The 19383-nt window shown below is 42.0% G+C and overlaps 1 protein-coding gene across 1 annotated transcript in view; it reads left to right on the top strand.

Moving 5' to 3' along the window:
• The first annotated feature begins 543 nt into the window (after positions 1-543).
• Positions 544-19383, top strand: part of TTF2 (transcription termination factor 2) — a 77616-nt gene continuing 58776 nt past the window's right edge. Inside the window, exon 1 of the mRNA XM_075337776.1 lies at positions 544-602. Within this exon, the coding sequence (XP_075193891.1) occupies positions 544-602 (59 nt within the window). The remainder of the gene's footprint in view (positions 603-19383) is intronic.

The following is a 19383-nucleotide window of genomic DNA, read 5'->3' as shown; positions in this document are numbered from 1 at the left end:
TGACTAGTACAGGCAGCTTACAGGTGTCATAGGGCAGAATGAGATTTCTGGCCTTGTTGCATCTGTTACAGTGATGTTGATCATAAAACATGATGGACTTGAGCCCAAGATTGATGTCCTCCAATGAACAGGCCAAGCGAAAAATGGCTGACATTTCCACTTGGGAAGAGGAGATGAACAGACACTAAAATAGAGTACACCCTACCGGTCTCGAGAAACACCAGAGGTTAGAAAGAGTGAAAAACAAAATTCTGAGTATTACGGTTGGTGTAAATGAGAGGTGCTTAGAAGCTTGGGAAGGGGTAGGAATTCTAATGGTTGCCAGAGATCGGAGAGAAGGTTGGGAAGGGGTAGGAATTCTAATGGTTGCCAGAGATCGGAGAGAAGGTTGGGAAGGGGTAGGAATTGTAATGGTTGCCAGAGATCGGAGAGAAGGTTGGGAAGGGGTAGGAATTGTAATGGTTGCCAGAGATCGGAGAGAAGGTTGGGAAGGGGTAGGAATTGTAATGGTTGCCAGAGATCAAAGACTTGTTTTCAGTTGGCATGGGTCATGGACTTATTAACAAGTCTCTGTTCCATGCCATCTCTCAAGGTTCTGACTTGTATCAACCACCTACAATGCTCTAACCCTCACGAACCAACTACAACCCTGACCCACACAAACCAATAACAAGTCCTTGTTCCATGCCAACTATCAAGTTTCTAAGATGCACTAACCATTCACCCATAGAAACAATTAATGTTGGAGAGGATCAGGCTTGTAGAGGGTTGGAGACATGTAGATTGTTGACTTGGGTTAGAAACTTGTTAGTTGCTGGTGCAGATTAGGGACTTGTCGATAGCTGGTACAGATAAGGGATGTATTGTTTAGCATAAATCTAGATTTCGCACAAGTCTCATACAAGACATAGTTGCTGGCGAGTGGCAAATGCTTGGTAGTTGGCCGGGAACAGATGCTTTGTAGTTGGCCGAGGACAGATGTTTGGTTGACTGGTACAGCAGCTGGATAGTTAGCGATGAAGAGATGTTTGGTGATTTGTCGGGGACAGATGCTTGGTGCTTGGCCCAGGACAGATGCTTGATGGTTGGCTGGGGACAGATCCTTGGTGACTAGCCATGGACAGATGCTTGGTGGTTGACCTGGGACAGCTGCTTGGTGATTGGCCAGGGGCAGATGTTTGGTGATTGGCTGATAACAGATGCTTAATAGTTGTCTGGAAACAGATGCTTGGTAATTAGCTATAAAAATGCTTGGTAATTGGTCAGACAGATGTTTGCTGGTTGGTCGGAGACTGATGCTTGCTGGTTGGCCCAAAAACGATGCTTGGTAGTTGGCTGAGGACAGATGATTGGTGGTTGGCCTAGGACAGATGCTTGGTGGTTGGCCTGGAACAGAAACTTGGTGATTGGCTGGGAATAGATATTTGTGGTTAGCCAGGGACAAATGCTTTGTGGTTGGCTGGGAACAGATGCTTTGTTGTTCATCAGAGACAGATGTTTGGTAGTTGGCTGGCACAGATACTTGGTGATTGGCCAGGGTCACATGTTTGGTGGTGGTCTGGGAAAAGCTGCTTGGTGGTTGGCCAGAAACAGATGCTTGTTAGTTGGTTAAGGACAGATGTTTGACGATTGGTTGGGAACATATGCTTGGTGGTTGGCTGGGGACAGATGATTTGTGGTTGGCTGGGGACAGATACTTGGTGGTTGGCTTAGGACCGATGCTTGGTAGTTAGCCAGGGACAGGTGCTTGGTGGTTGGCCGAGAACAGATACTTTGTAGTTGTTGGCCGAGGACAGATGTTTGGTTGACTGGGACAGCAGCTGGATAGTTAGCCACGAAGAGATGTTTGGTGATTTGTCGGGGACAGATGCTTAGTGGTTGGCCCAGGACAGATGCTGCATGTTTGGCTGGGGACAGATCCTTGGTGACTACCCAGGAACAGATATTTTGTGGTTGCCCATGGACAGATGCTTGGTGATTGGTCAGGGGCAGATGTTTGGTGATTGGCTGGTAACAGATGCTTGATGTTTGTCTGGAAACAGATGCTTGATGGTTGTCTGGAAACAGATGCTTGGTAATTGGCTGAGGACAGATGCTTGATGGTTGGCCAGGAACAGAAGCTTGGTGATTGGCTGGGAATAGATGTTTTATGGTTGGCCAGGGACAGATGCTTTGTGGTTGGCTGGGACTGATACTTGGTGATTGGCCAGGGACACATGTTTGGTTGTTGGCTGGGAAAAGCTGCTTGGTGGTTGGCCAGAGACAGATGATTGTTAGTTGGTTAAGGACAGATGTTTGGGGATTGGTTGGGAACATATGCTTGGTGGTTTGCCTAGGACAGATGCTTGGTGGTTGGCCAGGGACAGGTGCTTGGTGGTTGGCCAGGAACAGATGCTTTGTGGATGGACAGGGCCAGATTTTTGGTAGTTGGCTGGATAAATCTGCTGTGTGGTTGGCCAGGAATAAATATTGGTGGTAGGCCAGGGACAGATGTTTGGTGGTTGGTAAAGGACTGATGCTTGGTGTTTGGCCGAAACAGATGCTTGGAAGTTGGCTGAGGACAGATGCTTAGTGGTTTGCGTTGGACAGTTGCTTGATGGTTGGCCAAGGACAGTTTCTTTCGGGTTGGCCAGGAAAAAATGCTTTGTGATTGGCCAAGGAGAGATGCTTGGTAGTTGCCCAGGAACAGATGCTTTGTGGTTGGCCAGACACAGATGCTTGATGGTTGGCCAGAATCATGTTTTGTGGTTGGTCAGGAACATATATTTGGTAGTCGGCTGAGACAGATACTTGGTAATTGGCTAGAAACAGATGTTTGATGGTTGGCTGGGAAAAGCTCTTTGGTGGTTGGCCAGGGACAGATGATTGTTAGTTGGTTAAGGACAAATGTTTGGTGGTTGGTTGGGGACTGATGCTTGGTGGTTTTCAGGAAACAGATGCTTGGTGGTTATCTGGGGACATATACTTGGTGGATGGCCTAGGACAGAGGCTTTGGTGGTTGGCCAGGGACAGTTGTTTGGCCATGAAAAAATGCTTTGTGGTTGGTCAGGGACAGATGTTTGGTTGTTGGCTGGGACACATACTTTTTGATTAGCCAGGGACAGATGTTTGGTGGTTGGCTGGATAAAGCTGCTTTGTGCTAGGGGCAAACGTTTGGTCGTTGGCCAGAGGCAAATGCTTGGTGATTGGCAGAAGACAGCTGCTTGATAGTTGGACAGGGACAGAGGCCTGTTGGTTGGATGATGACAGCTGCTTGGTAGTTGGCCCGGGACAGATGCTTGGTGGGATGGATGTTTGTGGCTTGGCCAAGGACAGTTGATTGTTAGTTGGTTAAGCACAGATGTTTGATGGTTGGCTGGGAACATAACCTTGATGGTTGGCTGGGACAGCTGCTTGATGGTCGGCCATGGGCAGTTGCTTGGTGGTTGGCCTAGGACAGATGCTTGTGGTTAGATAGGGACAGCTGCTTGGTGATTGGCCAGGGACAGATGTTTGTGGGTTGTCTGAGGACAGCTGCTTGGTGGTGGGTTGTGAACAGATGCCTGGTGGTTGGCTAAGGACACCTTCTTTATGTTTGGCCAGGGACAGCTGCTTGGTGGTAAGCCAGGTACAGATGTTTGGCAGCTGGCCAGGGACAGACGTTTGTTGGTTCGCTAGGGACAGATGTTTGGTGGTTGGTCAGGGACTAATGTTTGGTGGTTAGCCAGGGACAGATGCTTGGTGTTGTGCTGGGAACAGATGTTTGGTGGCTGGCCAGGGACAGCTGCTTGGTGGTTCGCTAGGGACAGATGTTTGGTGGTTGGCCAGGGACTAATGTTTGGTGGTTGGCCAGGGACAGATGTTCGGTGGTTGGCCAGGGACAGATTTTTAATGGTTGGCCAGGGACAGATGTTCGGTGGTTGGCCAGGGACAGATTTTTAATGGTTGGCTGAGGACAGCTACATGGTGTTTAACCCTAGAACGCATACCTGGGGCCTCGCAGGCCTGCTAGGTCATTTGTTTTCTATGGTAGATTGAATTGCTTGCGCGTTCTAGGGTTAAATGTGGACAGACAGTTGGTGTTTTCTATGATTACTGAACAGTTAACTCACCTGCAAGGTATGCGAGAAGCATCAATGCGACCAAGACATACAACAGCGCCATCATCAGGGTAGAGCCGGGAATCGCCTGCAGCTAGAGCAATATCACAAACGTCAAGGGTCACTATAAAGTTACATGAAAAGGTGATAATGTCAGCGAGGTATCAAGAAAATATATCAATGATACCATAGAAAGCAGCACCATGTAACCAATATAGCTCCGGAATACAGCAACTACATGGCGAGGAGAGTACAGACTACCACTTACATGGGACTGCAGACACTCAGAGATGGGGTGTTAAATAAGCCTGCAGGTGACATATTTTACTCAGAGCGCTATCACTGTGTTATCTATGGTGTTACATAGGACTGCCGGTGTCATCAAATAAATTATCTGTACTCAGAGAGATATCACTGTGTTATCTGTGGTGTTATATAGGACTGCAGGTGACATCTACTACATTATCTGTACTCAGAGCTATCACTGTGTTATCTGTGGAGTTACATAGGACTGCAGGTGACATCTACTACATTATCTGTACTCAGAGATATCACTGTGTTATCTGTGGTGTTACATAGGACTGCAGGTGACATCTACTACATTATCTGTACTCAGAGATATCACTGTGTTATCTGTGGAGTTACATAGGACTGCAGGTGACATCTACTACATTATCTGTACTCAGAGATATCACTGTGTTATCTGTGGTGTTACATAGGACTGCAGGTGACATCTACTAAATTATCTGCAGTCAGAGAGATATCACTGTGTTATCTGTGGTGTTACATAGGACTGCAGGTGACATCTACTACATTATCTGTACTCAGAGATATCACTGTGTTATCTGTGGTGTTACATGGGACTGCAGGTGACATCTACTACATTATCTGTACTCAGAGATATCACTGTGTTATCTGTGGTGTTACATAGGACTGCAGGTGACATCTACTACATTATCTGTACTCAGAGATCTCACTGTGTTATCTGTGGTGTTACATAGGACTGCAGGTGACATCTACTACATTATCTGTACTCAGAGATATCACTGTGTTATCTGTGGTGTTACATAGGACTGCAGGTGACATCTACTACATTATCTGTACTCAGAGATATCACTGTGTTATCTGTGGTGTTACATAGGACTGCAGGTGACATCTACTACATTATCTGTACTCAGAGATATCACTGTGTTATCTGTAGTGTTACATAGGACTGCAAGTGACATCTGCTACATTATCTGTACTCAGAGATATCACTGTGTTATCTGTGGTGTTACATAGGACTGCAGGTGACATCTACTACATTATCTGTACTCAGAGATATCACTGTGTTATCTGTGGAGTTACATAGGACTGCAGGTGACATCTACTACATTATCTGTACTCAGAGATATCACTGTGTTATCTGTGGTGTTACATAGGACTGCAGGTGACATCTACTAAATTATCTGCAGTCAGAGAGATATCACTGTGTTATCTGTGGTGTTACATAGGACTGCAGGTGACATCTACTACATTATCTGTACTCAGAGATATCACTGTGTTATCTGTGGTGTTACATGGGACTGCAGGTGACATCTACTACATTATCTGTACTCAGAGATATCACTGTGTTATCTGTGGTGTTACATAGGACTGCAGGTGACATCTACTACATTATCTGTACTCAGAGATCTCACTGTGTTATCTGTGGTGTTACATAGGACTGCAGGTGACATCTACTACATTATCTGTACTCAGAGATATCACTGTGTTATCTGTGGTGTTACATAGGACTGCAGGTGACATCTACTACATTATCTGTACTCAGAGATATCACTGTGTTATCTGTGGTGTTACATAGGACTGCAGGTGACATCTACTACATTATCTGTACTCAGAGATATCACTGTGTTATCTGTGGTGTTACATAGGACTGCAAGTGACATCTACTACATTATCTGTACTCAGAGATATCACTGTGTTATGTGTGGTGTTACATAGGACTGCAGGTGACATCTACTACATTATCTGTACTCATAGAGATATCACTGTGTTATCTGTGGTGTTACATGGGACTGCAGGTGACATCTACTACATTATCTATACTCAGAGATATCACTGTTATCTGTGGTGTTACATAGGACTGCAGGAGACATCTACTACATTATCTGTACTCAGAGATATCACTGTGTTATCTGTGGTGTTACATAGGACTGCAGGTGACATCTACTACATTATCTGTACTCAGAGAGATATCACTGTGTTATCTGTGGTGTTACATAGGACTGCAGGTGACATCTACTACATTATCTGTACTCAGAGATATCACTGTGTTATCTGTGGCGTTACATAGGACTGCAGGTGACATCTACTACATTATCTGTACTCAGAGATATCACTGTATTATCTGTGGTGTTACATAGGACTGCAGGTGACATCTACTACATTATCTGTACTCAGAGATATCACTGTGTTATCTGTGGTGTTACATAGGACTGCAGGTGACATCTACTACATTATCTGTACTCAGAGATATCACTGTGTTATCTGTAGTGTTACATAGGACTGCAGGTGACATCTACTGCATTATCTGTACTCAGAGAGATATCACTGTGTTATCAGTGGTGTTACATAGGACTGCAGGTGACATCTACTACATTATCTGTACTCAGAGATATCACTGTGTTATCTGTGGTGTTACATAGGACTGCAGGTGACATCTACTACATTATCTGTACTCAGAGATATCACTGTGTTATCTGTGGTGTTACATAGGACTGCAGGTGACATCTACTACATTATCTGTACTCAGAGATATCACTGTGTTATCTGTGGTGTTACATAGGACTGCAGGTGACATCTACTACATTATCTGTACTCAGAGATATCACTGTGTTATCTGTGGTGTTACATAGGACTGCAGGTGACATCTACTACATTATCTGTACTCAGAGAGATATCACTGTGTTATCTGTGGTGTTACATAGGACTGCAGGTGACACCTACTACATTATCTGTACTCAGAGATATCACTGTGTTATCTGTGGTGTTACATAGGACTGCAGGTGTCATCTACTACATTATCTGTACTCAGAGATATCACTGTGTTATCTGTGGTGTTACATAGGACTGCAGGTGACATCTACTACATTATCTGTACTCAGAGATATCACTGTATTATCTGTGGTGTTACATAGGACTGCAGGTGACATCTACTGCATTATCTGTACTCAGAGAGATATCACTGTGTTATCAGTGGTGTTACATAGGACTGCAGGTGACATCTACTACATTATCTGTACTCAGAGATATCACTGTGTTATCTGTGGTGTTACATAGGACTGCAGGTGACATCTACTACATTATCTGTACTCAGAGATATCACTGTGTTATCTGTGGTGTTACATAGGACTGCAGGTGACATCTACTACATTATCTGTACTCAGAGATATCACTGTGTTATCTGTGGTGTTACATAGGACTGCAGGTGACATCTACTACATTATCTGTACTCAGAGATATCACTGTGTTATCTGTGGTGTTACATAGGACTGCAGGTGACATCTACTACATTATCTGTACTCAGAGAGATATCACTGTGTTATCTGTGGTGTTACATAGGACTGCAGGTGACACCTACTACATTATCTGTACTCAGAGATATCACTGTGTTATCTGTGGTGTTACATAGGACTGCAGGTGTCATCTACTACATTATCTGTACTCAGAGATATCACTGTGTTATCTGTGGTGTTACATAGGACTGCAGGTGACATCTACTACATTATCTATACTCAGAGATATCACTGTTATCTGTGGTGTTACATAGGACTGCAGGAGACATCTACTACATTATCTGTACTCAGAGATATCACTGTGTTATCTGTGGTGTTACATAGGACTGCAGGTGACATCTACTACATTATCTGTACTCAGAGAGATATCACTGTGTTATCTGTGGCGTTACATAGGACTGCAGGTGACATCTACTACATTATCTGTACTCAGAGATATCACTGTATTATCTGTGGTGTTACATAGGACTGCAGGTGACATCTACTACATTATCTGTACTCAGAGATATCACTGTGTTATCTGTGGTGTTACATAGGACTGCAGGTGACATCTACTACATTATCTGTACTCAGAGATATCACTGTGTTATCTGTGGTGTTACATAGGACTGCAGGTGACATCTACTACATTATCTGTACTCAGAGATATCACTGTGTTATCTGTGGTGTTACATAGGACTGCAGGTGACATCTACTACATTATCTGTACTCAGAGAGATATCACTGTGTTATCTGTGGTGTTACATAGGACTGCAGGTGACATCTACTACATTATCTGTACTCAGAGATATCACTGTGTTATCTGTGGTGTTACATAGGACTGCAGGTGACATCTACTACATTATCTGTACTCAGAGAGATATCACTGTGTTATCTGTGGTGTTACATAGGACTGCAGGTGACACCTACTACATTATCTGTACTCAGAGATATCACTGTGTTATCTGTGGTGTTACATAGGACTGCAGGTGTCATCTACTACATTATCTATACTCAGAGAGATATCACTGTGTTATCTGTGGTGTTACATAGGACTGCAGGTGTCATCTACTACATTATCTATACTCAGAGAGATATCCCTGTGTTATCTGTGGTGTTACATAGGACTGCAGGTGACATCTACTACATTATCTGTACTCAGAGATATCACTGTGTTATCTGTGGTGTTACATAGGACTGCAGGTGACATCTACTACATTATCTGTACTCAGAGATATCACTGTGTTATCTGTGGTGTTACATAGGACTGCAGGTGACATCTACTACATTATCTGTACTCAGAGAGATATCACTGTGTTATCTGTGGTGTTACATAGGACTGCAGGTGACATCTACTACATTATCTATACTCAGAGATATCACTGTGTTATCTGTGGTGTTACATAGGACTGCAGGTGACATCTACTACATTATCTATACTCAGAGATATCACTGTGTTATCTGTGGTGTTACATAGGACTGCAGGTGACATCTACTACATTATCTGTACTCAGAGATATCACTGTGTTATCTGTGGTGTTACATAGGACTGCAGGTGACATCTACTACATTATCTGTACTCAGAGATATCACTGTGTTATCTGTGGTGTTACATAGGACTGCAGGAGACATCTACTACATTATCTGTACTCAGAGAGATATCACTGTGTTATCTGTGGTGTTACATAGGACTGCAGGTGACATCTACTACATTATCTGTACTCAGATATCACTGTTATCTGTGGTGTTACATAGGACTGCAGGTGACATCTACTACATTATCTGTACTCAGAGATATCACTGTGTTATCTGTGGTGTTACATAGGACTGCAGGTGACATCTACTACATTATCTGTACTCAGAGATATCACTGTTATCTGTGGTGTTACATAGGACTGCAGGTGACATCTACTACATTATCTGTACTCAGAGATATCACTATGTTATCTGTGGTGTTACATAGGACTGCAGGTGACATCTACTACATTATCTGTACTCAGAGATATCACTGTGTTATCTGTGGTGTTACATAGGACTGCAGGGGACATCTACTACATTATCTGTACTCAGAGATATCACTGTGTTATCTGTGGTGTTACATAGGACTGCAGGTGACATCTACTACATTATCTGTACTCAGAGATATCACTGTGTTATCTGTGGTGTTACATAGGACTGCAGGTGACATCTACTACATTATCTGTACTCAGAGATATCACTGTGTTATCTGTGGAGTTACATAGGACTGCAGGTGACATCTACTACATTATCTGTACTCAGAGAGTTATCACTGTGTTATCTGTGGTGTTACATAGGACTGCAGGTGACATCTACTACATTATCTGTACTCAGAGATATCACTGTGTTATCTGTGGAGTTACATAGGACTGCAGGTGACATCTACTACATTATCTGTACTCAGAGAGTTATCACTGTGTTATCTGTGGTGTTACATAGGACTGCAGGTGACATCTACTACATTATCTGTACTCAGAGATATCACTGTGTTATCTGTGGTGTTACATGGGACTGCAGGTGACATCTACTACATTATCTGTACTCAGAGAGATATCACTGTGTTATCTGTGGTGTTACATAGGACTGCAGGTGACATCTACTATATTATCTGTACTCAGAGAGATCTCACTGTGTTATCTGTGGTGTTACATAGGACTGCAGGTGACATCTACTACATTATCTGTACTCAGAGATATCACTGTGTTATCTGTGGTGTTACATAGGACTGCAGGTGGCATCTACTACATTATCTGTACTCAGAGATATCACTGTGTTATCTGTGGTGTTACATAGGACTGCAGGTGACATCTACTACATTATCTGTACTCAGAGATATCACTGTGTTATCTGTGGTGTTACATAGGACTGCAGGTGACATCTACTACATTATCTGTACTCAGAGATATCACTGTTATCTGTGGTGTTACATAGGACTGCAGGTGACATCTACTACATTATCTGTACTCAGAGATATCACTGTGTTATCTGTGGTGTTACATAGGACTGCAGGAGACATGTACTACATTATCTGTACTCAGAGAGATATCACTGTGTTATCTGTGGTGTTACATAGGACTGCAGGTGTCATCTACTACATTATCTGTACTCAGAGAGATATCACTGTGTTATCTGTGGTGTTACATAGGACTGCAGGTGACATCTACTACATTATCTGTACTCAGAGAGATATCACTGTGTTATCTGTGGTGTTACATAGGACTGCAGGTGACATCTACTACATTATCTGTACTCAGAGATATCACTGTGTTATCTGTGGTGTTACATAGGACTGCAGGTGACATCTACTACATTATCTGTACTCAGAGAGATATCACTGTGTTATCTGTGGTGTTACATAGGACTGCAGGTGACATCTACTACATTATCTGTACTCAGAGAGATATCACTGTGTTATCTGTGGTGTTACATAGGACTGCAGGTGACATCTACTACATTATCTGTACTCAAAGATATCACTGTGTTATCTGTGGTGTTACATAGGACTGCCGGTGACATCTACTACATTATCTGTACTCAGAGATATCACTGTGTTATCTGTGGTGTTACATAGGACTGCAGGTGACATCTACTACATTATCTGTACTCAGAGAGATATCACTGTGTTATCTGTGGTGTTACATAGGACTGCAGGTGACATCTACTACATTATCTGTACTCAGAGATATCACTGTGTTATCTGTGGTGTTACATAGGACTGCAGGTGACATCTACTACATTATCTGTACTCAGAGATATCACTGTGTTATCTGTGGTGTTACATAGGACTGCAGGTGACATCTACTACATTATCTGTACTCAGAGATATCATTGTGTTATCTGTGGTGTTACATAGGACTGCAGGTGACATCTACTACATTATCTGTACTCAGAGATATCACTGTATTATCTGTGGTGTTACATAGGACTGCAGGTGACATCTACTACATTATCTGTACTCAGAGATATCACTGTGTTATCTGTGGTGTTACATAGGACTGCAGGTGACATCTACTACATTATCTGTACTCAGAGATATCACTGTGTTATCTGTGGTGTTACATAGGACTGCAGGAGACATCTACTGCATTATCTGTACTCAGAGATATCACTGTGTTATCTGTGGTGTTACATAGGACTGCAGGTGACATCTACTACATTATCTGTACTCAGAGATATCACTGTATTATCTGTGGTGTTACATAGGACTGCAGGTGACATCTACTACATTATCTGTACTCAGAGATATCACTGTGTTATCTGTGGTGTTACATAGGACTGCAGGTGACATCTACTACATTATCTGTACTCAGAGATATCACTGTTATCTGTGGTGTTACATAGGACTGCCGGTGACATCTACTACATTATCTGTACTCAAAGATATCACTGTGTTATCTGTGGTGTTACATAGGACTGCAGGGGACATCTACTACATTATCTGTACTCAGAGATATCACTGTGTTATCTGTGGTGTTACATAGGACTGCAGGTGACATCTACTACATTATCTGTACTCAGAGATATCACTGTGTTATCTGTGGTGTTACATAGGACTGCAGGTGACATCTACTACATTATCTGTACTCAGAGATATCACTGTGTTATCTGTGGTGTTACATAGGACTGCAGGTGACATCTACTACATTATCTGTACTCAGAGAGATATCACTGTGTTATCTGTGGTGTTACATAGGACTGCAGGTGACATCTACTACATTATCTGTACTCAGAGATATCACTGTGTTATCTGTGGTGTTACATAGGACTGCAGGTGACATCCACTACATTATCTGTACTCAGAGATATCACTGTGTTATCTGTGGTGTTACATAGGACTGCAGGTGACATCTACTACATTATCTGTACTCAGAGAGATATCACTGTGTTATCTGTGGTGTTACATAGGACTGCAGGGGACATCTACTACATTATCTGTACTCAGAGATATCACTGTGTTATCTGTGGTGTTACATAGGACTGCAGGTGACATCTACTACATTATCTGTACTCAGAGATATCACTGTGTTATCTGTGGTGTTACATAGGACTGCAGGTGACATCTACTACATTATCTGTACTCAGATATCACTGTGTTATCTGTGGTGTTACATAGGACTGCAGGTGACATCTACTACATTATCTGTACTCAGAGATATCACTGTGTTATCTGTGGTGTTACATAGGACTGCAGGTGACATCTACTACATTATCTGTACTCAGAGAGTTATCACTGTGTTATCTGTGGTGTTACATAGGACTGCAGGTGACATCTACTACATTATCTGTACTCAGAGATATCACTGTGTGATCTGTGGTGTTACATAGGACTGCAGGTGACATCTACTACATTATCTGTACTCAGAGATATCACTGTGTTATCTGTGGTGTTACATAGGACTGCAGGTGACATCTACTACATTATCTGTACTCAGAGAGATATCACTGTGTTATCTGTGGCGTTACATAGGACTGCAGGTGACATCTACTACATTATCTGTACTCAGAGATATCACTGTGTTATCTGTGGTGTTACATAGGACTGCAGGTGACATCTACTACATTATCTGTACTCAGAGAGATATCACTGTGTTATCTGTGGCGTTACATAGGACTGCAGGTGACATCTACTACATTATCTGTACTCAGAGATATCACTGTGTTATCTGTGGTGTTACATAGGACTGCAGGTGACATCTACTACATTATCTGTACTCAGAGATATCACTGTGTTATCTGTGGTGTTACATAGGACTGCAGGTGACCTCTACTACATTATCTGTACTCAGAGATATCACTGTGTTATCTGTGGTGTTACATAGGACTGCAGGTGACATCTACTACATTATCTGTACTCAGAGATATCACTGTGTTATCTGTGGTGTTACATAGGACTGCAGGTGACATCTACTACATTATCTGTACTCAGAGATATCACTGTATTATCTGTGGTGTTACATAGGACTGCAGGTGACATCTACTACATTATCTGTACTCAGAGATATCACTGTGTTATCTGTGGCGTTACATAGGACTGCAGGTAACATCTACTACATTATCTGTACTCAGAGATATCACTGTGTTATCTGTGGTGTTACATAGGACTGCAGGTGACATCTACTGCATTATCTGTACTCAGAGATATCACTGTGTTATCTGTGGTGTTACATAGGACTGCAGGTGACCTCTACTACATTATCTGTACTCAGAGATATCACTGTGTTATCTGTGGTGTTACATAGGACTGCAGGTGACATCTACTACATTATCTGTACTCAGAGATATCACTGTGTTATCTGTGGTGTTACATAGGACTGCAGGTGACATCTACTACATTATCTGTACTCAGAGATATCACTGTATTATCTGTGGTGTTACATAGGACTGCAGGTGACATCTACTACATTATCTGTACTCAGAGATATCACTGTATTATCTGTGGTGTTACATAGGACTGCAGGTGACATCTACTACATTATCTGTACTCAGAGATATCACTGTGTTATCTGTGGCGTTACATAGGACTGCAGGTAACATCTACTCCATTATCTGTACTCAGAGATATCACTGTGTTATCTGTGGTGTTACATAGGACTGCAGGTGACCTCTACTACATTATCTGTACTCAGAGATATCACTGTGTTATCTGTAGTGTTACATAGGACTGCAGGTGACATCTACTACATTATCTGTACTCAGAGATATCACTGTGTTATCTGTGGTGTTACATAGGACTGCAGGTGACATCTACTACATTATCTGTACTCAGAGATATCACTGTGTTATCTGTGGTGTTACATAGGACTGCAGGTGACATCTACTACATTATCTGTACTCAGAGATATCACTGTGTTATCTGTGGTGTTACATAGGACTGCAGGTGACATCTGCTACATTATCTGTACTCAGAGATATCACTGTGTTATCTGTGGTGTTACATAGGACTGCAGGTGACATCTACTACATTATCTGTACTCAGAGATATCACTGTGTTATCTGTGGTGTTACATAGGACTGCAGGTGACATCTACTACATTATCTGTACTCAGAGAGTTATCACTGTGTTATCTGTGGCGTTACATAGGACTGCAGGTGACATCTACTACATTATCTGTACTCAGAGATATCACTGTGTTATCTGTGGTGTTACATAGGACTGCAGGTGACATCTACTACATTATCTGTACTCAGAGATATCACTGTGTTATCTGTGGTGTTACATAGGACTGCAGGTGACATCTACTACATTATCTGTACTCAGAGATATCACTGTGTTATCTATGGTGTTACATAGGACTGCAGGTGACATCTACTACATTATCTGTACTCAGAGATATCACTGTGTTATCTGTGGTGTTACATAGGACTGCAGGTGACATCTACTACATTATCTGTACTCAGAGATATCACTGTGTTATCTGTGGTGTTACATAGGACTGCAGGTGACATCTACTACATTATCTGTACTCAGAGATATCACTGTTATCTGTGGTGTTACATGGGACTGCAGGTGACATCTACTACATTATCTGTACTCAGAGATATCACTGTGTTATCTGTGGTGTTACATAGGACTGCAGGTGACATCTACTACATTATCTGTACTCATAGAGATATCACTGTGTTATCTGTGGTGTTACATGGGACTGCAGGTGACATCTACTACATTATCTGTACTCAGAGATATCACTGTGTTATCTGTGGTGTTACATAGGACTGCAGGAGACATCTTCTACATTACCTGTACTCAGAGATATCACTGTGTTATCTGTGGTGTTACATAGGACTGCAGGTGACATCTACTACATTATCTGTACTCAGAGATATCACTGTGTTATCTGTGGTGTTACATAGGACTGCAGGTGACATCTACTGCATTATCTGTACTCAGAGATATCACTGTGTTATCTATGGTGTTACATAGGACTGCAGGTGACATCTACTACATTATCTGTACTCAGAGATATCACTGTGTTATCTGTGGTGTTACATAGGACTGCAGGTGACATCTACTACATTATCTGTACTCAGAGAGATATCACTGTATTATCTGTGGTGTTACATAGGACTGCAGGAGACATCTACTGCATTATCTGTACTCAGAGAGATATCACTGTGTTATCTGTGGTGTTACATAGGACTGCAGGTGACATCTACTACATTATCTGTACTCAGAGATATCACTGTGTTATCTGTGGTGTTACATAGGACTGCAGGTGACATCTACTACATTATCTGTACTCAGAGATATCACTGTGTTATCTGTGGTGTTACATAGGACTGCAGGTGACATCTACTGCATTATCTGTACTCAGAGATATCACTGTGTTATCAGTGGTGTTACATAGGACTGCAGGTGACATCTACTACATTATCTGTACTCAGAGATATCACTGTGTTATCTGTGGTGTTACATAGGACTGCAGGTGACATCTACTACATTATCTGTACTCAGAGATATCACTGTGTTATCTGTGGTGTTACATAGGACTGCAGGAGACATCTACTACATTACCTGTACTCAGAGATATCACTGTGTTATCTGTGGTGTTACATAGGACTGCAGGTGACATCTACTACATTATCTGTACTCAGATATCACTGTGTTATCTGTGGTGTTACATAGGACTGCAGGTGACATCTACTACATTATCTGTACTCAGAGATATCACTGTTATCTGTGGTGTTACATAGGACTGCAGATGACATCTACTACATTATCTGTACTCAGAGATATCACTGTGTTATCTGTGGTGTTACATAGGACTGCAGGTGACATCTACTGCATTATCTGTACTCAGAGATATCACTGTGTTATCTATGGTGTTACATAGGACTGCAGGTGACATCTACTACATTATCTGTACTCAGAGATATCACTGTGTTATCTGTGGTGTTACATAGGACTGCAGGTGACATCTACTACATTATCTGTACTCAGAGATATCACTGTGTTATCTGTGGTGTTACATAGGACTGCAGGTGACATCTACTACATTATCTGTACTCAGAGATATCACTGTGTTATCTGTGGTGTTACATAGGACTGCAGGTGACATCTACTGCATTATCTGTACTCAGAGATATCACTGTGTTATCTATGGTGTTACATAGGACTGCAGGTGACATCTACTACATTATCTGTACTCAGAGATATCACTGTGTTATCTGTGGTGTTACATAGGACTGCAGGTGACATCTACTACATTATCTGTACTCAGAGATATCACTGTGTTATCTGTGGTGTTACATAGGACTGCAGGTGACATCTACTACATTATCTGTACTCAGAGATATCACTGTGTTATCTGTGGTGTTACATGGGACTGCAGGTGACATCTACTACATTATCTGTACTCAGAGATATCACTGTGTTATCTGTGGTGTTACATGGGACTGCAGGTGGCATCTACTACATTATCTGTACTCAGAGATATCACTGTGTTATCTGTGGTGTTACATAGGACTGCAGGTGACATCTACTGCATTATCTGTACTCAGAGATATCACTGTGTTATCTGTGGTGTTACATAGGACTGCAGGTGATATCTACTACATTATCTGTACTCAGAGATATCACTGTGTTATCTGTGGTGTTACATAGGACTGCAGGTGACATCCACTACATTATCTGTACTCAGAGATATCACTGTGTTATCTGTGGTGTTACATAGGACTGCAGGTGACATCTACTACATTATCTGTACTCAGAGATATCACTGTGTTATCTGTGGTGTTACATAGGACTGCAGGTGACATCTACTGCATTATCTGTACTCAGAGATATCACTGTGTTATCTGTGGTGTTACATAGGACTGCAGGTGACATCTACTACATTATCTGTACTCAGAGATATCACTGTGTTATCTGTGGTGTTACATAGGACTGCAGGTGACATCTACTACATTACCTGTACTCAGAGATATCACTGTGTTATCTGTGGTGTTACATAGGACTGCAGGTGACATCTACTGCATTATCTGTACTCAGAGATATCACTGTGTTATCTGTGGTGTTACATAGGACTGCAGGTGACATCTACTACATTATCTGTACTCAGAGATATCACTGTGTTATCTGTGGTGTTACATAGGACTGCAGGTGACATCAACTACATTATCTGTACTCAGAGATATCACTGTGTTATCTGTGGTGTTACATAGGACTGCAGGTGACATATACTACATTATCTGTACTCAGAGATATCACTGTGTTATCTGTGGTGTTACATAGGACTGCAGGTGACATCTACTACATTATCTGTACTCAGAGAGATATCACTGTGTTATCTGTGGTGTTACATAGGACTGCAGGTGACATCTACTACATTATCTGTACTCAGAGATATCACTGTGTTATCTGTGGTGTTACATAGGACTGCAGGTGACATCTACTACATTATCTGTACTCAGAGATATCACTGTGTTATTTGTGGTGTTACATAGGACTGCAGGTGACATGTACTACATTATCTGTACTCAGAGGTATCACTGTGTTATCTGTGGTGTTACATAGGACTGCAGGTGACATCTACTACATTATCTGTACTCAGAGATATCACTGTGTTATCTGTGGTGTTACATAGGACTGCAGGTGACATCTACTACATTATCTGTACTCAGAGATATCACTGTGTTATCTGTGGTGTTACATAGGACTGCAGGTGACATCTACTACATTATCTGTACTCAGAGATATCACTGTGTTATCTGTGGTGTTACATAGGACTGCAGGTGACATCTACTAAATTATCTGTACTCAGAGATATCACTGTGTTATCTGTGGTGTTACATAGGACTGCAGGTGACATCTACTAAATTATCTGCAGTCAGAGAGATATCACTGTGTTATCTGTGGTGTTACATAGGACTGCGGGTGACATCTACTACATTATCTGTACTCAGAGATATCACTGTGTTATCTGTGGTGTTACATAGGACTGCAGGTGACATCTACTACATTATCTGTACTCAGAGATATCACTGTGTTATCTGTGGTGTTACATAGGACTGCAGGTGACATCTACTACATTATCTGTACTCAGAGATATCACTGTGTTATCTGCAGTGTTACATAGGACTGCAGGTGACATCTACTACATTATCTGTACTCAGAGATATCACTGTGTTATCTGTGGTGTTACATAGGACTGCAGGTGACATCTACTACATTATCTGTACTCAGAGATATCACTGTGTTATCTGTGGTGTTACATAGGACTGCAGGTGACATCTGCTACATTATCTGTACTCAGAGATATCACTGTGTTATCTGTGGTGTTACATAGGACTGCAGGTGACATCTACTACATTATCTCTACTCAGAGAGATATCACTGTGTTATCTGTGGTGTTACATAGGACTGCAGGTGACATCTACTACATTATCTGTACTCAGAGATATCACTGTGTGATCTGTGGTGTTACATAGGACTGCAGGTGACATCTACTACATTATCTGTACTCAGAGATATCACTGTGTTATCTGTGGCGTTACATGGGACTGCAGGTGACATCCACTACATTATCTGTACTCAGAGATATCACTGTGTTATCTGTGGTGTTACATAGGACTGCAGGTGACATATACTACATTATCTGTACTCAGAGAGATATCACTGTGTTATCTGTGGTGTTACATAGGACTGCAGGTGACATCTACTACATTATCTGTACTCAGAGATATCACTGTGTTATCTGTGGTGTTACATAGGACTGCAGGAGACATCTACTACATTATCTGTACTCAGAGAT

This window comes from Anomaloglossus baeobatrachus, chromosome 2, assembly GCF_048569485.1.
Source record: "Anomaloglossus baeobatrachus isolate aAnoBae1 chromosome 2, aAnoBae1.hap1, whole genome shotgun sequence".
Taxonomy (NCBI): Eukaryota; Metazoa; Chordata; class Amphibia; order Anura; family Aromobatidae; genus Anomaloglossus; species Anomaloglossus baeobatrachus.
This window is presented reverse-complemented; position numbering and strand designations above follow the sequence as displayed.